The 22,934-nt window shown below is 47.5% G+C and overlaps 1 protein-coding gene across 1 annotated transcript in view; it reads left to right on the top strand.

Annotated features, from left to right (window-relative positions):
• The first annotated feature begins 1,558 nt into the window (after positions 1–1,558).
• Positions 1,559–22,934, top strand: part of LOC144950082 (G-protein coupled receptor 83-like) — a 39,715-nt gene continuing 18,339 nt past the window's right edge. The window contains 3 exon segments of the mRNA XM_078880102.1: positions 1,559–2,899; positions 11,793–11,918; positions 13,653–13,786. Coding sequence (XP_078736228.1) covers positions 2,498–2,899; positions 11,793–11,918; positions 13,653–13,786 — 662 coding nt within the window. The 5' untranslated portion in view covers positions 1,559–2,497.

Genomic DNA, 22,934 nt, shown 5'->3' with positions numbered 1-22,934 from the left:
CAGTTCGCTCTCGGACTGCATTTCATCATGAAGCCTTAAGAAGGGCCAACCTGTGAACTAAAACTCACGCTGATGATCAATGGCCCACAGACATCACAACATTCAAGTACCGTACGCATATTTACTCAGCTGCCGCGATAAACCATCGGAGATTAATACCGCGCTCACGTCTCCGCAGGCCGAAGGGCCTCCACTGTCCAGGGTATTTGGCCTACTCGTCCATGCTGGCCAGAGGTCTTGGAAGAGGCGGGCGTTAGGGGCCGTCCATAAATGACGTCACACGATTTTGGACGATTTTTGACCTCCCCCCCTCCCCCCTTTGTCACACGGCGTCACAAAAAGTCAGACCCCTCCTCTCAAATAACACAAAGCTCTGCCCACCCCCCAAATAAACATGCTTCAAATCGCTTTAAACTATTGTCATTGTAGTGCGTATTTAATGTGGCGCTGCACTCTGCTGTTGTAGGAGAAAACATTTATTACAAAGTCTATTTAATTAAGTAGAACGTGTTGTCTATATTGATTTAAAGTTGCGCATTTTGATGTGACGTCCCATTTCTCAACACCCCCCCCCACCTCGTCACACATCGTCCCAAATGTCTGACCCCCCCCCCCTAGGTGCGTGACGTCATTTATGGACGGCCCCTTACCCACACTTTACCCCACCACGCGTGACCTATCAGCCGATGAGAGACAAACTCCGGTGTCAGCCACGTTGCGTTTAGCTCTGTGGTCCTGCCCCCGCATCTTCCGATCAGCACGATTGACTACGTGCGGTGCAAAGGAAGTTCAACGTACACGCTGCTGGACGGGACGGCAGTGCAGGGGACACGCCACCGTAATAGACACATCTGCGGTTATTGTACACACACACACACAGAGAGAGAGAGACACGCATGCAGTCTATTGCAGAACCAGCAACAACAACAACAACAGCAGCAGCAGCAACAACAACCCAGAAAACATCAGCGAGACCGAACAAATGGCAACACGGCGGTGTGTTGCGCTGCGCTGCGAGCACGATCGCTCGAGATGACAGCCGCACGGAGAGCAAAGACGCAGCGAGACAGAGAAGTGCCTAAAAAAAGGAAGAGGAAAGAAAAAAAGAGAAAAACAATAGAAACATGAGAAATAAAAAAATAACAATTAACGAGAAAAGAAAGTAAAAAAAAGAGAGAGAAACGACGACAAACACGCCGCACAAAGCCACCGGCCGCCGCGTTAAGTACTGGGCAGGAAGCGACCCTGGCGAGAGATGCGGCGAGGAAGGCGGGGGGAGATCGGACGGGTTGTGTGGGTGCCGATGTTTGGGCACACTCGCTGCTGCTGCTGCTCATCTCTGTCCAATGACATTCTGTCCTGCTCAGTGAGACCCCCCCCCTCCTCCTCCTCGTGCTTATTCCTGTGCATTTCCACCCCCCCCCTTCCCCAGCCAGAATCTTGTATTTAAATGTCAGGGCAATGCTTCCCGAGCCTCCACTCACGGCTCGTCACCGTATCTTAGAGCAGCGTTATAACGGGCGGAGGCTCCGTTTAAATGGCCTGCTACGGAGTGCTTTAGAGTTTTAAAAAGAATAACCTTCATCAGCAGTAGCGGCTGAATGAGCATCAGCAGCAGCGGCTTTTTAATGCCAGTTCGCAGTGTAGGCTTGCTGGCGGGAATAAGTGTAAAATTGTAAATGGCAGTGTTTTGTAATGCTCTGTAACATATACACGGTTTGTTTATCTATATCGCGAAACAGATTACCAACAATTATGCCGTGTGCGGCAAATATGAAGTAGAATGTTTTACTTTCACTGAAAATTAAATTGGATATTGTGAATTATATGGTTCTGTAATTATCATAAAAATTATCACTGAAGAAATTAGCTTTCATAGACGAATGTATAATCGCTGTAATTTTAAAAAGCATAATTTAAAGACTGCGTTGGTAATTCTGGAGGCTTTCGAATAAGGACGTTACTTTGTTTTGCACACACACACACACAGCACACACACTGCACACGCCCCAATCCAATCACACACACGCACCACCACTCCAACACACGCACTAAAACACAAAATACACACACACACAACAACACACAGCCCAACACGGATGCACACGCAAACACACACACACACACTAAGATCCATCGCACACATCGCATTGGCTGCAAACTGCACAGACACACACACTCGCACTGACATACACACACACCGTATATATATTGCATTAAAGAAACTACATACACCAACACGCACACACCAACACACACAACCCAGTACACGCCGCGTTAGCTACAAAGATCTCCCGTACAGCCGTCACAAACTGTTGGGGCAAGTGCCGTTAGCGAACAAGTGCTGTACACACATCACACACATCAATACAAAACAACCCCGTACATAAACCCATTCGCGACGAGCTACAAAACGCGCGCACACACAACAAATACGCGCGCTTATATTCAACACGACATCAGCAGCAGCAGTAGCAGCAGCATCATCAGATCGACGATGACCGAGTACATGCGGAACACCGTCCCATACTTTCTCAAGATGCTTCAGAGAGTGGACTTCACGACGGCGCGCGCCAACAGGAGCGCCAAAGCGCCACTCGACATCGGCATGATGATGTTCAACGAGTCGCATCGAGCCTTCGTGAACAGCACGCTGGTCTTCTCGTTCGACAACATGACCGGATCGTTGCGACACGGAGCCGAGGCGCAAAACTTCACCGTTCAGTCGCTGCTCATCGTCGCCTACTCGGTGATCATCGTCATCTCGCTGTTCGGCAACGCGCTCGTGTGCCACGTGGTGATCAAGAACAAGCGGATGCAGTCGGCGACCAGCATGTTCATCGTGAACCTCGCAATCGCCGACATCATGATCACCACCCTCAACACGCCCTTCACGCTGGTGAGCGAGGCGAGCAACGCGCGTGCACGCGGCTTGCGGCGTTCCCTCGTTCGTGCACCTTTGCGCGTCAGCTGAGTCGATTGTATCTGTCAGTGTGTCTGTCTGTGTGTGCTTGGAGGAGGGGCGGTGGTGTAGCGGTTAGCGCGTTGCGCTATGGACACGGGTTAGATTCCCGCTCACGGCCAACACCAGTGACGATTATCTGAACCGGTCCCGGGCCCTCCCCTAGGTCAACTCGGCCTCAAATGAGTACCTGGTGCGGTGTGTAATCATTGCCACTAGGGAGACAAAGGCGGTCGGGCGTGGTGCTGGCCACCCACCCCCTTGTGTACCGTTGCGGCCTTCATAGGTGCTCGCTAACAGCACTTGCCCCTACAGTCTGTTAAGGCTATATGGGGGATCTTTGTCAGTGTGTGTGTCAGTGTGTGTGTCAGTGTGTTTGGGGGGGAGCGGTGGTGTAGCGGTTAGCGCGCTGCGCTATGAATCCGGCGATACGGGTTCGATTCTCGCTCACGGCCAACACCCAGTGACGATTATCTGAACCGGTCCCGGGCCCTCCCCTAGGTCATTATTAACTCTTATTACAATTATCCACTTTGTATCTTCTGCTTCTATGTGCTGTGAAGAAGAGCCATTGCCCGAAACATCGCCTATTATATATTTGACTTGGCTGGCATCATCACCTCCTAAGCCTTGAAAACAACCCCAGGGGTTCCAGCCACCCATGATTTAAAACCAGACGTTGAAGCATTACCAGTTTTGATTAATATATATTACGATAAAAAAAACACACACATAAACAATACCGTAATATAAAATTGATATTTAACCGAACTGTGGTCCAGCACTGTGGGGGTAGCAGCTGCACCGAAGGTTGGTGGATCACACACAGATGGTAGGAAACTCCATTCCCGTGGGCGTTCAGGAGGCGTCGTACCCCTGGTTCGCCAGGAGACGGCGGTGCAGCAGAAATGCCGACCCCACCTTTTGCGTCCGTATAGGAATAGCGTGTTGCCCCTTCGCACGCGTGAAATACCCTCCGGGCGCGACGCGTTCCTGCCACGTGTATGAACACTCATTTTATTGACCAGGTAAAGCCCACTGAGCTATGAGCTCTTATTCAGAGGCGATCTAGCCCCACACGATGATGGCTCGTCGAAGTGGCTTAACATCAACTACCCTTCTTGGTTCTTTCGGTAAAGTCACGTAGAATGGAAATAATAAAATAAAAAAAACTAAAATATGATAAAATATTATTATGGAAATAATAAAATAATAAAAATTCAACATAATAAAATATTATTTTGTTTTTTATTTATTACTTTATTATTTCCATTCTACGTGACGTTACCGAAAGAACCAAGAAGATGAATCCCTGCAGTCACGAAAGCTTTAAATCGAAATAAAAATCATCAACTACCTCGATGTGAAGCTTTCGTGACTGCAGGAATCCATACTCTTTGGCTCTTTCGGTAAAGTCACGTGGGTAGAAATAAAATAAAGCATTGAGGTTAATGCAGACATGATTCCTTGTGAAAGGTTTCAGTTTGGTGTTTTAACATCTTAACGCCTGTTTTGTTGCCAGAAAAAAATGGGAAAACCTATTCGCATATTTTGGTATTGGCAAAGGAGGACCCATGATGTAGCTGAGTAACCATTTTTCGCTCTACCGCTCCGCAAACAAAACAAATACAGTAGTAGGTTTTTACCCTTTAAACTGGTACAAAACCAACACCTTTATACAAGGCATCATGTTTGCAATAACCACCAACACAAGCAGTCAAAATGCAAACAAAAAGAAACAACTCTGATAATGGTAATGATATGCACTGTCGTTGAAGTTGATTGGTCCACACCCGAGACAGCTTTCCTTAGAGCCTAGTCTCCATTGGTGTTGGACCAGATGATTTAGTGTAAATGCTTACCCCGAGCTCTCAATACTCTGATAGTGCGCTGTTTTTGAGTTGTACGCCTTTTGGCGTCATCTGGTCCAACACCAATGGAGACTAGGCTCTAAGGAAAGCTGTCTCGGGTGTGGACCAATCAACTTCAAGGACAGTGCATATCATTATCAGAGTTGCTTATTTTTGCTTGCATTTTAACTGCTTGCGTTGTGGTTATTGCAAACATGATGCCTTGTATAAAGGTGTCCGTTTTGTACCAGTTTAAAGGGTAAAAACCTACTACTATATTTTGCCACTGGTAAAGGAGGTCTCATAGTGTAAAACAAATACAAATATACAAACCCCCTAACTGTCTTGTGGAGTTGTATTTGCGCGAACAGGCGTAACTCAATGCACTTTCGTTAGACGCTCCTGTGATAATTTTATACTTTAATACGGGGACACCGGTTACAACGTAGCCCCATGAAGAGTTTCGAAGGAGGCTTTCTCCGGTGGCGACGCTTTATTCCCAAAACACATTTAACTCAAATGCAAGGTGGCTCTCGGCGAGAGGGGGCTCCGATGGTGATAACACTTCTTTTGGGAGCTGGTTTTTTTAAAATCCCAGACATTCGCCATCTCCAAATAAACCCGACGCTGCATCGCTGAGCATGCAGGCGGATTTTAAACGGTGGCTGGGTTCAAGTTCATTCATTAGGTGTAGCCCTGTGAGTCATTCGGCTCTTGAATCGGGTGCAACCGCAACAAACAAAAAACATGAACAAGAAAACATCTTAAAGTGACTATGTGACTAAGTGCAAACAGAAAATCCAAGAGAAGACAGCAAAATATTGCAGACAGAACACCGTACACCAACGCTGTGTGCAAAAATCCCAGTGGCATGCAAGTCAAACAACAACAACAACCACAAGACAACTTAGATTAAGGGGAGGGGGCTCAGGGCTCAGAACTCTGAGTCGGAACCTCTGGGTATCCTGGTTTGCAATCGTGGATTTAAGCCTCCCCCCACCACCTCCCACCGATGAAGCCACGGCTGTCTCAAAAGTGCAGCGGCGTTTTTTGTTGTTGTTCAGATATTCATTCGGTGTTTTAATAATAATAATAATTTTAATTGAAATCATCCTTATACACGGGAAGTGCCATGTTGAAGGGTAAATATGTAAACACACACAACGCATCTCAGCCATTCTCAATCCACCAATGGACGATGAATGCCTCCCCCATGCCATGTTGGCCATTGTAGTGTTTTTGTTTATACATATATACATAAAATACCATACTTCACCACGCTGATTAAGGTCGGGTGGTGCAGTGTGGCGGTGGGGGGGGGAGAGATCAGGAGCGTTTACCACTCGCTACTGATATTAGCCGTGGCCAGGAATCAAAACTCGTGTGGTCAGGTTGATAGCGCTGCGTGCACCAATGCTCCACCTCGCATGGTATGTGCGGTGTGTTGAACTTCTTACACGCCGTACGTAGCCAAACCGTGCTCATCGGCGGTGCTGGGGGAAGGACAACAAACTCTTCTTCCTAGCATTGTTCCCGCTGTGGCACAACAAACTAAACACACAAAAAGTAGTTCTAAAGAAACGAGTTTGTGAATCTCGAGGGTTTAAAAGTGGATGACGCCCAGTGGCTTCCTAATATCGGAAAGGAGAGCGTTCCAGACGGCCGTAGAAGCGCATTTGAAGGCGCGTGTTTTGTTTCATCACGCGGGCATCATAAATGCAAGGTGGCTATCAATCTTCTTGGTTCTTTCGGTAAAGTCACGTAGAAGGGAAATAATAAAATAATAAAAATAAAACATAATAAAATACAATTCTCACGATGTCAATGGGTGTCAATGTTAACGTGACCAAGGTCACTCTTGCGAATGAGACTCGAAGCTGTTCGAGTGGGTTCATCACCGCCTGGGATAAACAAAAACAAACTTGAAACTTGACGAGCAACGGTCACCAATGACAGCGCACACAGCAACACCAAACAAACACAAAGTCGTAGCTTTGAAGTTTTTAAAATTAAAACTAAATAAATAAATAAAAAATCACTGTGATTTGTTTTTATTTAGTTTTCATTTTAATTAAAAAGTTTTCATTTTAATTAAAATGAAAACAACTAAATCATTTTAATTACAATGAAAACCACTAAATAAAAAAAAATCACAGTGATTTGTTTTAATTTAGTTGTTTTCATTTTAATTTTATTTAGTTTTTTTACCTACGTGACTTTACCGAAAAAAAAAGTCGTTCAAAATTTTGTCTCAATTTGGCTATCAGAATTTAAAAAAAGTGCGTTTGTTTAAATGAGCACGTGGTTCAATCACAGCTGGCTTTGGCGTTCTGGTATTTACCTCGTGAGCTCCCTGAGTCACTCGACTGAGTCATTACAGACGTGTTGATCGTGACATTCGGCCCGTGAGGCATCTGTGTTTACTTTGTATAATATCGCATGTCAAACACGTGACAATCGGCACTTCATATCGAGCCAGAACACTGTAGTTTGGCTCTGGCCATAGATGCCTTTTCAAAGGGGGTGAAACGATGCACAGATTCGTCAATCAATATCGATTTTTATGGAGCATGAAGATCTTTAACCGCAATGTGACGAACACACACGCACGTCACGCGCAGTGTGTGGATACACGTGCTCCCTCGTGCGTGGATCGATATATATATCCATATGTACATCACTTGAAGGGATCTTGCAAGTAGTTCTATGGCATCCAGTCTCTTAGCACTGGTTTGCGAGGTCTGTGATTGGACGCTCCACCTAAGTGATGCTGATCGAACTGGAGAATGAAAATAATTTGGGGTTAAAATAATACGCGCATGGATTTGCAATTAGATCGTGTAGGTCGATGTTCGCAACCAATATTATGATTCGTAATTAATGATTTTTTTTGGTTGGACGACGTACTGAACGTCTGTGAAAAACAGTTTCGCAACTCATCGGATTCCTCCCGCAGTCCAAATAAACGATTCACATTCTGTCATCACCATGTTGACTTCGCGGATTTTTTTTTTATTCTGCTCTGGATTTGTCTGAAGACGCTTGGCGAAGTTTCGAGAGTAAAAGTCACGCGCGGTATCTCAGCTGCTCAAACCCGCTGGGTTATTGGTAACGGTGCGCGGGTCCCAAAGGGTTTCCGATCACCCTTCAATCTCGACCCGTGGCGCTTCTCCCACCTCGTCATTCCAAGGCACGGGCGGGCGGGCAATGTCGAGCCTGCTCCGATCTTGGCGGCACACCGAACCAAAAACAAATCAATCAACTACCACCAAGTTGCCACGGTGGCTAGGAGATGTTAACTACCTCGCCTGGTGTACAGGAGGTCGTGGGTTCGACCCTGACGCCTGCTGCTGTATTTGGAGTTTGCGTCTCTCTCTCTCATCTCTCATCACGGTGGCTTGGAGATGTTAACTATCTCGCCTGGTGTACAGGAGGACGTGGGTTCGACCCTGACGCCTGATGCTGTATTTGGAGTTTGCGTCTCTCTCATCATCACGGTGACTAGGAGATGTTAACTACCTCGCCTGGTATACAGGAGTTCGTGGGTTCGATCCCGACCCTGACACCTGCTGCTGCATATTCGCAGTTTGCGTCTCTCTGTCCCCCCGTGGTCGCGTGGATTTTTCTCCAGGTCCTCCGGTTTTTCCGCCTCCACATTAAAAAATCAACATCACGAGTTCTAGTTGGCTACCGCTAGACATTTCCACGTGATGATTATATCAGACACTTGGTTAAGCTTGTAATTAGTGATAACCAGGTCGCTTCCGGAAAAAAAAAAAAGATGTACGTGGCTCAAGCGAAGCCTTGCCTGGTAAATAAAAAATAGTTTAAGTAACTTTTAAAGTGCCACAGACCTGAATTCCCTGGAGCCCGGCCGCTCTGCTGAGCACAATCTTCCCATGCCCTCCCGCCACCCTCGGCTGGCTGGTGTGCGGACCGACGTGACCGTCAATCAGCCGGTCAGAACACGCGCTTAGTGGCAGAGGGGAGTGGGGCGAGGGTGGGGTGCACGGGGGGAGGGGGTGGGGGCACATGGGGGGGGGGGGGTGTGGGGCGAGGGTGGGGTGCACGGGGGGAGAGGGTGGGGGGCACATGGGGGGGGGGGGGTGTGGGGCGAGGGTGGGGTGCACGGGGGGAGGGGGTGGGGGCACATGGGGGGGGGGGTGTGGGGCGAGGGTGGGGTGCACGGGGGGAGAGGGTGGGGGGCACATGGGGGGGGGGGGGTGTGGGGCGAGGGTGGGGTGCACGGGGGGAGGGGGTGGGGGCACATGGGGGGGGGGGTGTGGGGCGAGGGTGGGGTGCACGGGGGGAGAGGGTGGGGGGCACATGGGGGGGGATGTGGGTGGGGGTGCACGGGGGAGAGGGCGAGGGATACATGGGGGGGAGCGAGGGGGGGGGCTGCACGGGGGGAGAGGGGGGGCACATGGGAGGGGGGTAGGGCGAGGGTGGGGGTGCACGGGGGGAGAGGGGGGGCACATGGGGGGGGGCGTGGGGGGGTGCACGGGGGGAGAGGGCGGGGGATACATGGGGGGGGGGGCGAGGGGGGGGCTGCACGAGGGAGGGAGCGGGGGGCACATGGGGGGGGGGGGGGGGGAGCGAGGGTGGGGGTGCACGGAGGGGTGTCACCTGGGACTCTGCTGCAGACGATCAACAACAACAAAACAACCGCCAGTTATTATCTGCAACGCACTGGGAGTTGAGATTCGAATACTTATTCTATGGTTCTTTCGGTAAAGCCACGTGATTTATTTGTGTGTGTGTGTGTGATTTATTTGTGTGTGTGCGTGTGTGTGATTTGTGTGCGTGTGTGTGTGTGTGATTTATTTGTGTGTGCGTGTGATTTGTGTGCGTGTGTGTGTGTGATTTATTTGTGTGTGCGTGTGATTTGTGTGCGTGTGTGTGATTTATTTGTGTGTGTGTGATGTATGTATGTGTGTGTGCTACGCCGCTGTTGCGTTGTCACGACAATCAACTTCTGCCCCAATGCCAATTTACTTTTTTGCTTTTTGCAGCGACGTGGACGGGGGTGGGTGTAAATATATATATAGTGGTATAAAATGAAAGGGTGAGTCACGAGCCAGCACAACGTGGGACGAGGCACTTGAAGGCTCAACTGAAAATAAAATAAACAATGTAACAAATGGGTCGACTGAAGCCACACTTGCCAGACCGATGACTCGCTCGCTCGCTTGCGTGTGTGTGTGTGGGCATGTGAAGTGTCGAATGTCTGAATCGTCGGTCCTGAACCCTGCGCCTTGCGTTGACTCAGCCTTGAAATGAGTCACCGGTGCGGTGTGTATAAGAGTTGGCACTGGGAAGACAAAGGCGGCCGGGCGTGGGGCTGGACAATACCAAACGGCACTTTGGTGCGGTGCCCGCTTTCACGGTGTGTCTGTACAAATATACGGGGGGTGTTTGTCTTCAGTTTCGACTTAAAAAACTTTCATGACTGCAAGAATTCATAGTCGTTGGTTCTTTCGGTAAAGTCACGTGGATATAAAATAATAATAAATAATAAAGAAAGTGAATAAAAGTGAAACGTCGTGATATTTGTATTCACTTTATTATTTATAAAAATCTGTTTCTCTCTACGTGACTTTACCGAAAGAACCAAAGAATATGTTTGTCTTTATTTATTTTTTTGCACTGATAAATAAACGTAATGTGTAACCTTGATAACACATACGCATGCATGCGCAATGTTTTATTTATTTTACGAAAACATATTGACACAATTTATTTTTCGTAACAATCTTTTTGTCTCTACGTGACTTTACCGAAAGAACCAAAGAATATGTTTGTCTTTTTTTTTTGCACTGATAAATAAACATAATGTGTAATCTTGATAACACATACGCATGCATGCGCAATGCTTTATTTATTTTATGAAAAAATATCGACACAATTTATTTTATTTAATGCGTTCTATGCTTACAATCATCTCTTGTCAAGGCTGCTACAATTTGTGAATTGCACATCATCATCATCACCAACCTCCTCTGTGTGGCCCTCTTGGCTCTGCTCACGACGAAATCTTCCCTTCATTTAGTTTTGCGTTATCCAATGATTTGTCATTCCAAATCGTGTGCACATATGTATGTTGAACTTCTTTCACACCGTACGTAGCCAACCGTGTTAATCGGAGGTGCGAGGGAAGGACAACCAACCATGGGTCTCTGTGTGAGTCTGTGGGTCTCTGTGAGTCTATGGGTCTATGTGTGAGTCTATGGGTCTCTGTGTGAGTCTATGGGTCTCTGTGTAAGTCTATGGGTCTCTGTGTAAGTCTATGGGTCTCTGTGTGAGTCTGTGGGTCTCTGTGTAAGTCTATGGGTCTCTGTGTGAGTCTATGGATCTCTGTGTAAGTCTGTGGGTCTCTGTGAGTCTATGGGTCTATGTGTGAGTCTATGGGTCTCTGTGTGAGTCTTTGAGTCTCTGTGTGAGTCTGTGGGTCTGTGTGAGTCTATGGGTCTATGTGTGAGTCTATGGGTCTCTGTGTGAGTCTTTTGGTCTCTGTGTGAGTCTGTGGGTCTGTGTGTGAGTCTATGGGTCTCTGTGTGAGTCTATGGGTCTATGTGTGAGTCTGTGGGTCTCTGTGAGTCTATGGGTCTATGTGTGAGTCTATGGGTCTCTGTGTGAGTCTTTGGGTCTCTGTGTGAGTCTGTGGGTCTGTGTGTGAGTCTATGGGTCTCTGTGTGAGTCTATGGGTCTCTGTGTGAGTCTACGGGTTTCTGTGTGAGTCTATGGGTCTCTGTGTGAGTCTATGGGTCTCTGTCTGCGTCTATGGGTCTCTGTGTGAGTCTACGGGTCTTTGTGTGATTCTATGAATGGTGAACTTCTTTCGCACCGCACATAGCCAACCGCGCTAATCGGAGATTTGACGAGCGTCTGCAATATTCGCCGTCGAATAGGTGTGTGACCGTTTCACTTGAACGCGGTGGTGGGGGGCGGGGAGGAGTGACCCGTTCATCCTTTAATTTCAGGTGCGATTTGTGAACAACAACTGGGTGTTCGGCAAGACCATGTGTCACGTGAGCCGCTTCGCTCAGTACTGCTCGCTCCACGTGTCCACACTCACGCTCACGGCCATCGCTCTCGATCGATACCAGGTAACAGCGGCGCTTGAGCAACCGGGAGAACAGTGGCAATGCCCCCCAACCACCTTGCACACACTACACAAAGACAAAGATCCCCCGTATAGCCTTCACAGACTATTGGGGCAAGTGCCGGTTGAGCAGCACACACAACACAAAGATAAAGATCCTCCGTATAGCCTTCACAAACTTGCGGTAAGTGCTGTTTGATCAGTACACACTACACAAAGACAAAGATCCCCCGTATAGCCTTCACAGACTTTTGGGGCAAGTGCTGTTTGAGTAGCACACACTACACAAATATCTCCCGCATTGCCTTGGACCAGATGACGCCAACCCATGTGAGACTAGGCTCTAAGGAAAGCTGTCTCGGGTGTGGACAAATCAACTTCAAGGACAGTACATACATTATCAGAGTTGTGTTTTTTGTTTGCATTATGACTGCAGGTATTGTGGTCTATGCAAACATGACTCCTTGTAAAAAAGGTGTCAGTTTTGTTGCCAGATAGAAGGGTAAAAAAACAATTATCATATGTTTTACTGGCAAATGAGGTTCCAATGTATCTTTTATTCTACCAGGCGAGGCCCCATTGAGCGATGCAGCTCTTTTTCAGAAGCGACCTGGCCACAAATGATAGCCCAACGAAGTGGCTTGTCATCGTTGTGCGGAGCTTTACAAGCAGCCAAATACTCAAGACGCGTGGTGATGTTGATTCTAAATGCGGAGGGGAAAAACTGGAGGACACGGAGAAAAATTCACGCGACCGCGGAGACAGAGACACGCAAACTCCAAATATACCGGCATCAGGGTCGGGATCGAACCCACGATCTCCTGCATACCAGGCGAGGTAGTTAACATCTCCTAGCCAGCGTGATGATGATGAGAGAGAGAGACACGCAAAATCCAATTATATAGATGTCAGGGTCGGGATCGAACCCACAACCTCCTGCATACCAGGCGAGGTAGTTAACATCTCCTAGCCACCGCGGTGCTAAAATTGAATGAATTGCAAGTCATCTTTCAGCACTGAGATATTTCGGTCAATTCCGCTTGTATTGTGTGTGTTTTATGGGTAGGAAACCGGAGATTCCAGAGGAAACCCGTGCAGAGCAGGGGGGAGAGAACACGCCAAACCCCACGCAAAAGCGAAGCCCATGCAAGTGTTGCGTGGTAGAAAAGGACGCTGAAGCCGGTCGTGTGGGGGCTGACGCCAAACCGTTTATTCAGGGCTCACGCCTAACTCGGGGGAAGGGGTTAACACAACGGTTCTTAACTAAGCTCCCCAGGGGAAGGGGTTAACACAACGGTTCTTAACTAAGCTCCCCAGGGGAAGGGGTTAACACAGTTAGTAACTAATCTCCCCAGGGGAAGGGTACTGGGAGTTCCCTACAACCCACCAGGCTACCGGGCTCTTCCCACAGCAACTGATCGAGGGTTCATCCAAGTCGGCCAGCCGGGTAAAGTAGCCCCCCTTAGCCTGGCTCTCTACCCTCTATCCCGGAGCCCCCTACTTCCTAACCACTCACTCCTCTGACTCTTGGCGAAGACCCCGTCCACGTCACGGGTCTCCCCTCAAATACCCCCGGGGGGGCATGACGTCACTTTACCCTGACGGCATTCCCCCGAGGCGAGTGTGACCTGACATCAGCACTTCACTCCTCAACACAAGGAATCGAACCCCCCCAGGTGCCGCTCGCTGCGAGGCGTGTGTGGTTACCACGTGACGGGGGCCTTGTTGTTCCTCCCAGGTCATAATGCATCCGCTCAAGCAGAGGATGTCCATACTCAAGGGCATCCTGTGCGTCGCCATCATCTGGGTGCTGGCCACCGTCTTCTCTCTGCCGCACGCCGTTTTCCAAAAGATATTCCGCTTCCAATACAGGTACTGGGGGGAAGGTGGGGGGGGGGGTTAGGGGGGGTTAGGGAGGAGGGGGGGGGTGTTGGCGGATCACCGCACGGATATCGGGAAACTCCCTGCACGAGTTGCCGTTACTCCCCGCTCGCCAGGTAAAAGAGCGGTGCCATCAGCTTCCATCTGTGCGGAGATTCATAATCAACGTTTTTGGGTTTAGATCGCGTTATTTATAAATGTGTCGTAACCCTCCACCACCCGACACGGCCAATCAGTAAAAAAGTGTCACGTTGAAAAAAGACAAATTAGTTCACTGCTTTAGCCCACCGGTGTGTTGAAGCGCGAAACCACAACATTTACAATTTGAGTAGTACGACGTTTCGCTGGTAATTGCATCCAGCATCATCGGGCAATTCGCCAGAATGGTGAGGCTCTGCTGTGTCTCCAGTTCTTATATAGAGCAGCAGCAGGGTGACGTCATCATTAACTCATTACTGATTGGCCGTGTCGGGTGGTGGAGGGTTACGACACATTTATAAATAACGCGATCTAAACCCAAAAACGTTGATTATGAATAATATTGGTCGCGAAAGCCTACGTGTTAAACTGTGCGGAGATGTCGGGATGGTGTCTACCAGCCGCATGCACTCACGGGCGTGGCTTACCCGGACACGTAAATAATTGATGACATGTGGTGTTGTGGTAATCGTTACAGTTGACTTTCAGTTATTTGGTTGTTCCGATTTGCGGATTAACCACACACCTGATATTTTGATCTTCTTTATCTGTGGTCCGACGAAGACACCGGCTTTGACCTTTGCCTCAGACAGCCGAAATATACCTTGTAGGCCTCACACATCTTAGAAGATGCTTCCACAGAATACTTTTTCGCTCTTGTCTTGATAAATTGGCCGCAGACATAGCAAAATGCGTCTGCCAGATGCTTGCAGCCTCTTGATACCATTTCAGAAAAATGCAGATATGTATCCACTTAGACAGCTGGAACTAAACTGAATTGGTGGGTTTAAGGCCCTGTATTTATACTACTATTTTGCTTACTGGAAAGTTCTAGAATGTTCTAGAAGTTACTCCATGTTTACTCAGCACTGAATCTATCTGGAATGTTCTAGAAAATCGGCAAATTTCAAAATATCACTGTCTTGGTCACAAAAGCAAAGTTTGCGGGGAATAATAGCCATTTTCTGTACCTTTGAGGCATAAGCAATTCGGAAATAACACTTACTACCCAGGGAAAAAAAATTGTTACTGTTATCACTGAGCACGCGCACCGATCGTTAGTATTCCGCGGAAATATTTTTTTTTAATTACCGTTGATTTTGAATTATCCGCGGCGTGGATAATCGGGAGTCTGCTGTGTTATTGAAGGCAATGGGGTAGCCCCACCATTGCCAACGAATGCCACTGCTGGCGACAAGGCCTCTCACTCAACTAGAGCGGGCTCTAGACAGCCTCCCCTTCAGAGGGGTGTTCGACATACCTCCACCATCGTTAACATCCTGGTATAATAATAATAATGATGATCTTCTTGGTTCTTTCGGTAAAGTCACGTAGAATGGAAATAATAAAATAATAAAAATAAAACATTATAAAATAATATAATATTATTCTTATTTTATTATTTCCATTCTACGTGACTTTACCGAAAGAACCAAGAAGATGAATCCCTGCAGTCACGAAAGCTTTAAATCGAAAAATAATGATGATGTTGACATTTATAACGCCCCAGATTTTATAGGAAAGTCATCAACTCAGAGGCGCGGAGCCAAGCCAATGGCTGCTCGAAAGCCCTGACCCAGCACAGATATAGGAGGGCTTTAGGTGTTTCTTGAAAGTCAGAGTGCATTTGATGTTGCGGATGTGCAAAGGGATTGGAGAGATTTTTTTCGATTTAAAGCTTTCGTGACTGCAGGGATTCATCTTCTTGGTTCTTTCGGTAAAGTCACGTAGAATGGAAATAATAAAATAATAAAACATAATAAAATAATTCTCACGACGTTTCGGCCACAACGCAAGCAGCCGTACTCAGGTGAAGAACGTATCGACAGACCTGTTCTTCACCTGAGGACGGCTGCTTGCGTTGTGGCCGAAACGTCGTGAGAATTATTTTATTATGTTTTATTTTTATTATTTTATTATTTCCATTCTACGTGACTTTACCGAAAGAACCAACAAGATGGATTGGAGAGAGTTCCACGTCGAGGGGGGGGGGTGGGCGACGCCAGACAACCCACGTGATGCTGCGGCAGTTCGAGACCTTTACAAATTATTAATTGGGAGCGTGCACACTTGACCTCACCGGACGCGGCCGTGTGGTTAATGCCACTGTCTCAACTGCGACCTCCCTTGTCACACCACCGTGGCAGCAGCATCCCTCCGCCGGTCGACGCACGTGAGCGTACGTACGCTGAACTTCTTTCGCACCGTACGTAGCCAACCGTGCTCATCGGAGGCGCGTGATAGTCACGTAAGCCTGCCAGCGGGCCAGAGTTTAACGTCGCTAGAGTGCCAGGTTCATTTTTTCCCTTCCAAGTCGAGTCTCGCTTTTTTCCTCGTGAACTGAAATGCACGCACAGCACAAACAGATCAGCGAAGTGGAATCTGTCAAATTCTTAGGTTTTTTCGGTAAAGTCACGTAGGTAAAAAACATTAAAATGTAAAATAAAATGAAATAAAAATCACGACGTTTCGGAGGCAACACAAGCTTCCGTCTTCAGGTGGTACAGCTTTCGTGGCTGTGACGGTACCTACGTGACTTTACCGAAAAAACCTAAGAATATGAATCCTTGCAGTCACGAAAGCTTCAAATCTAGATGTAATCTGTCAAATTACGCCCAGGTCGTGCCAAAACCTCTCAGATATGGGATTTCTCATTGCCAGCACGTGAACAGCTCTCTCACCCAAGTACGCCTTTTTGTCTGTCTCTCAGTGTCGTGCATCCCTCCAGACGTGGCGTGATGTTAACTACCTCGCCCGGTATGCAGGAGGTCGTGGGTTCGATCCCGACCCTGACGCCTGCTGCTGCTGCTGTATGTTTGGAGTTTGCGTGTCTCTCTCTCTCATCATCATCACGATGGCCAGTAGATGTTAACTACCTCGCCCGGTATGCAGGAGGTCGTGGGTTCGATCCCGAACCTGGCGCCTGCTATTTGTTTGGAGTTTGCGTGTCTCTCTCTCTCATCATCATCAGGATGGCCAGTAGATGTTAACTACCTCGCCCGGTCTGCAGGAGGTCGTGGGTTCGATCCCGATCCTGGCGCATGCTGTATGTTTGGAGTTTGCGTGTCTCTCTCTCTCATCATCATCACGATGGCCAGTAGATGTTAACTACCTCGCCCGGTATGCAGGAGGTCGTGGGATCGATCCCGACCCTGGCGCCTGCTGTATGTTTGGAGTTTGCGTGTCTCTCACTCTCATCATCATCACGATGGCCAGTAGATGTTAACTACCTCGCCCGGTATGCAGGAGGTCGTGGGTTCGATCCCGATCCTGGCGCATGCTGTATGTTTGGAGTTTGCGTGTCTCTCACTCTCATCATCATCACGATGGCCAGTAGATGTTAACTACCTCGCCCGGTATGCAGGAGGTCGTGGGATCGATCCCGACCCTGGCGCCTGCTGTATGTCTGGAGTTTGCGTGTCTCTCACTCTCATCATCATCACGATGGCCAGTAGATGTTAACTACCTCGCCCGGTCTGCAGGAGGTCGTGGGTTCGATCCCGATCCTGGCGCATGCTGTATGTTTGGAGTTTGCGTGTCTCTCTCTCTCATCATCATCACGATGGCCAGTAGATGTTAACTACCTCGCCCGGTATGCAGGAGGTCGTGGGATCGATCCCGACCCTGGCGCCTGCTGTATGTTTGGAGTTTGCGTGTCTCTCACTCTCATCATCATCACGATGGCCAGTAGATGTTAACTACCTCGCCCGGTATGCAGGAGGTCGTGGGTTCGATCTCGACCCTGACGCCTGCTGTATGTTTGGAGTTTGCTTGTCTCTCTCCCCGTGGTCGCGTGGATTTTTTCTCCCCGGGTCTTCCAGTTTTTCCCTCCGCATTTAGAAACGTGCATTGAGATTTAATTTAGATTATTTTGCCTGCTTTAAATGTCCAAATGATGGGCCGCTTTGTTGAGCTATCATTTGTGGCCATGTCGCTTCTGTAATGTAAATTCATACCTCAGTGGGCATTGCCTGCTAGGATGGGGATGGTTTAGTTTCATTTGTTTGTGTGATTATTTATCTTCCTTGTACTTTACACTTCTATCAAGATTGTGTAATTGTTTGTTGTAGAAACGTTCTGACCCGCACCGACCGGACATACGTGAAAAAGAGCTTAATAGCTCATCGGATTCCTCCAACGTGTCGGCCTTTTGTTCCGTGCGATTTTCCAGAGGCGGTGTTTTGTGATTCGTACGATGACAGTGGGATGTGCAATTCATGAACAGCAGTATCTTCTTCGGGGCACATTGCTATCTTACTTTTCAAAATCAAGTTCCATTTGTCAACAGCAATCCATTCTGCTTTCTCTCTCTCTCTGACGTCTTTATTTGCCCTAGATAAATATCCGAATCGGAATTTCTATTTTCCTGGAGGGATGCGATGAGCTACAAAGCATTTTTTCACAGCTGAAATGTACACCTATACTGCATGGAGATATACAGGATAGATACGTTTTAACACGTAGGCTTTTGCGTGCAATAGTATTCATAATAAAGGTTTTTTGGGTTAGATCGCCTAAGTATAAATGTGTCGTAACCCTATTCTGGAAATTGCCCGATGATGTTGGCTGATGTAATTGCCAGCGAAACGTCGTACTACTCAAATTGTGAATGTTGTGGATTTACTCTCCAACACACCGCTGGGCTGAAGTAGTAACTAATCGGCGTTTATGTTTACGTGACAAATCCCTCACTAATTCTAGATTTGAAGCTTTCGTGACTGCAAGGATCCATATTCTTAGGTTTTTTTCGGTAAAGTCACGTAGGTAAAAAAATTAAATAAAAATTAATAAAAGTAAAATAAAAATGAAATAAAAATCACGACGTTTCGGAGGCAACACAAGCCTCCGTCTTCAGGTGGAACCGTCACAGCACGATAGCTGATACAGCTAAACGTCGTGATTTTGATTTAATTTTTTATTTTACTTTTATTGACTTTAATTTAAATTTTTTTACCTACGTGACTTTACCGAAAAAACCTAAGAATATGAACCCTTACTAATTGGCTGTGTCGGGTGGTGGCGGCTTTAACGGCACATTTATACTTACGCCATCTCACCCAAAAACAACCTCTGTTATGGATGACATTTGGTCGCGAAAGCGTCAAACTAAAGGCGCAGCCCCTGCAATTGCTTGCAGACGCCACTGCTGCAGGAAAGGGCACCTGCGCTCGAGAGCAGCTGCTGCTGCTACTGCTGCTGCATCGACTTGAGCGTATTTCGCCAACTCCCCACGTTGTGACTCGCTGCGGTGACTTCATCGCCGCGTCTCGGTGGGCCGATGTGTTTGAAACCGCGACCACCCACCCCGAGATGGAGTCGAACCGGCGCCCGCTGGATCGCAGGTCCGGTGCGCTGCTCCGCTGTGGCAGCGTGATGGACACATCAATAAAGGCCCCGCGACTACCTTTGCCAATCCGCTGCTGGATGAATGTTCTCCCCACACGGCGTGTGGGCGGTTGTTGGGCAGGCGTGACCCCACTTGTGTTATCCGCTGCGATCGTCTTGGTGCATTCACCAACCCCTCAAGGAGCAACATTACGAGGTCTGCGGCTTGAATATATATTTTTTTAATCATACATATTATACATGCGTATATATAGCAAGGAAGAGAGACGTCTCGTGAGCTGTCATCGCTATAATTTGCAACAAAGGAGAGAGATATCAAGTGAAGCATTAGCAAAGACGTGAAATTGAGCGTGGCTCCATGCCTCGATTGGGAGCGTGGCACGGTAGTTATTAGAACTGCACACATCGCTTCCTCGCCCACGGCTCGCATACGATTTCATCGTCCGCTCGACGCTAAAATTGCGCACGGAACATTTCGGGTGAACGACGCTCGCTCGCACACTCGCCACCGGTGAGAAATTACGGAGCTCAAGGGCCCTCTATATATATATAAAAAAATGGTATTAAATAATTAAATTTCCATTTGGATTCAGATCTAAGAGCTTCGTTCGGTCAAAGTGTATTGCATTTCAAGGCGTACAGGTTTTCACAGACCAATATTATGATTCGTAATAGACTTTTGTTTTCAGGCCGTCTGGCTAAGCGATAGCCGTGTAGCCCGTCCACCGGCCGAGCCAGCCAGACGGATGAAACTGTCACACGGATCGCAATCGGATCGCAATCGTTTGACAACGCACACAATTGTGATTTTGTTGAAGCTCGCTCGCCGGAAGGTTGAAGAGGAATTCTCGCGCGAGAGAATTTAGCGGCGAGACACGCGGCGCTTTGCTTGCAACTGCGTCCAGCACCGTCAGGGCGAATCTTCTGACTTCATGGTCCCGTGTCTTCATCGCTAAATTCGTTTGCGAGAATTGTTTCTTCAACTTTACCGCCGGGCGAGCTGAAATAATCATAATTGGCGCGTTGTTGTTTTTGTTGCTGTGCGCTTGTACCGGACGTGACACATTTTTTTCAAATATTTATTTTTATTCAGGCAAATGTGCGGGCCCGATACATCACGCCGTGACGCACGCACACGCACACACACCGCTAACATGAAGCCAAACCCGTGATGAAAAGCTGCGGTGGGGTGTAGAAAGATGAGTGAAGCAGGCTCACTGCCCCAAAGCAGACAAGGTGGGCCCTACCGAAAGGTGAAAGTGCAACTTTTTGTTATTGTTATAATCATAATGGGGAAGGGATGACAAGAGGAGAGAGGGATGTAACCAAAGCACGCCTGACATCTCTCTATATATAAGGGACATTTGTGAATGTGTGTCTGTTCAAAATGTTTAGCATACTTCCCGACATGCAACAAACTTGAAATTTGCCATGTGGGTACTTTCCAGACTGTACACCATGCAAACATTATAAAATTACACTTTTGTATTTTTTGGGGGGGAGGGGGGTGCTCAATAATGCATATTTTTTGCACGGCAAGTGAGCTGTGACGTCAAATCTGTCACGTAACCCGCGCATGTGGAAGCGTACGGAGTAAAGTGAAATACAAATGTGTTGCAGGTCTAAGGCGTTCTGCGCGCAGCGTTGCTTTATTATTTTAGTCATTTACTGCCGTACGCACCCTGAAAGTTGCGTGTGTCTGCAGCAAGCGCGTGTATGTGTACCTATGGACGTGTGCGCGCGCGCGCGCGTGTGTGGGGGGGAGCGGTAGTGTAGTGGTTAGCGCGCTGCGCTACGAACCCGGCGACCCGAGTTCGATTCCCGCTCACGGCCACCACCGGTGACGATTATTTTAACCACCACCGGTGACGATTATTTTAACCGATCCTGGGCCTCCCCTAGGTTGACTCAGCCTCAAACGAGTAACTGGTGTGGTGTGTGAACATCGCCACTGGGGAGACAAAGGTGGCCAGGCGTGGTGAATCCAAGTCCCGGGTAGTAAAGCTAGTTGAAAAAAAAATAAAAACACAAGAGGCGACCTCAAAGAGCATTTTTTCTTTTAAATCTTTCGCACCCTTCCGGAATCCGGTTCCACGTCTAATCTTGCCGTGGCGATGGCCTCCTTGGTCCTCGGTTGCCTGCCTCCCGACCCTCCGTCCCGCGAACTTGGTTGGCTGTGTCGGGTGGTGGAGGCTACCACGACATAAAAGTTTGGTTTTGCCGTGATGCGTGGCACCGCTCAACCTCCTGTCACTTGCTGACCACAGCCAAAATCAAGACCTTATCCGAAGCGTTCGCTCTCAGAACGTAATAACACTGGTCAACACACTTTTTCTGGCACAAGGTATTCCAACGGTTTTCATGTAATTTTGGGGTGCTGATTCCAAATCTGGCATCAGTTTTTGTCTATCACATTAGGTTTTTGAGATATGAAATATTGCATTTTCAATAAAAACTGCAGAAGAAAAATATTAAATAAATGTGGATATCTACATTAAATTATATTATAAACACACTATCCTAAAAATACAGCACCATATTATAACACTAAAGCAGTCACTGACTCGCAACAACTTGCAATCATAAGTGACAGAGTTCATTTCGGATAAAATCAATGAAAATGGAGTATGCCGATAGCATAAAAATGAGATGTGATAGAGCAAATCTGAGATTTGGAATCAGCACCCTGAAATTAGTCTAAAACAGCTGCAAAAGTCCAGGCCAGAAAAAAATGTTTTTTTTTTGTTGACCAGTGTTATTTTCGAGACTCATGACATATTTACGATGCTCGTCGTTTATAATACTTTGAATGCATTTAGATGCATGTGTACTGTAAGTGCAAATCTTAATGGCATTTGCAGTGAACGTAATTTACAATGAAAACAGTACAGTACAGCGTGGTGGTGTTGCAATTGTATCCGTTTTATAAAAACCTAAATTATTGATGACATTAAAAAAACTTGTATGGTTTATATCATTATTTAAATTATTGTACCATTCTAGATTTTAAGCTTTCGTGACTGCAAGGATTCATATTCTTAGTTTTTTTCGGTAAAGTCACGTAGGTAAAAAATAAATAATAAAATTTATAAAAGTAAACTTACAAAAATTAAAAATCCTAAGAATATGAATATTGTACCATTATATTAATGTTATATTCTTTATATAATTATCTGTGTTATATTTATATTATTTACGATCCGCAGACTCATCGTTATGTCATTGGACGGACGTCCCACCGTTGATGCGGAGGGCATTGACTGCTTCCGTGGGGCTATGGGGCCGTCCATAAATGACGTCACGCACCTAGGGGGGGGGGGGGTCAGAGATTTGTAACGCCGTGTGACGAAGGAGGGAAGGGGTCAAAAATCGTCCAAAATCGCGTGACGTCATTTATGGTACGGCCCCTATGTGGTGGGCAACAGAGGGCAGTGTCGCGATCTCCATTGTTGGAGCGTACTTCCATGCTCCCCACGTCTGGTACTCTCAGCCTGCACAATCCCGCACTGACCGGCGTGGTGAAGTATGGTCAAATGAGTCCCGCATGACACGAACGTTGCATGTGGCGTGCTCCCCTTCATCCAGCAGTGGATTA

Source organism: Lampetra fluviatilis, chromosome 56 (assembly GCF_964198595.1).
Source record: "Lampetra fluviatilis chromosome 56, kcLamFluv1.1, whole genome shotgun sequence".
NCBI lineage: Eukaryota > Metazoa > Chordata > Hyperoartia > Petromyzontiformes > Petromyzontidae > Lampetra > Lampetra fluviatilis.
This window is presented reverse-complemented; position numbering and strand designations above follow the sequence as displayed.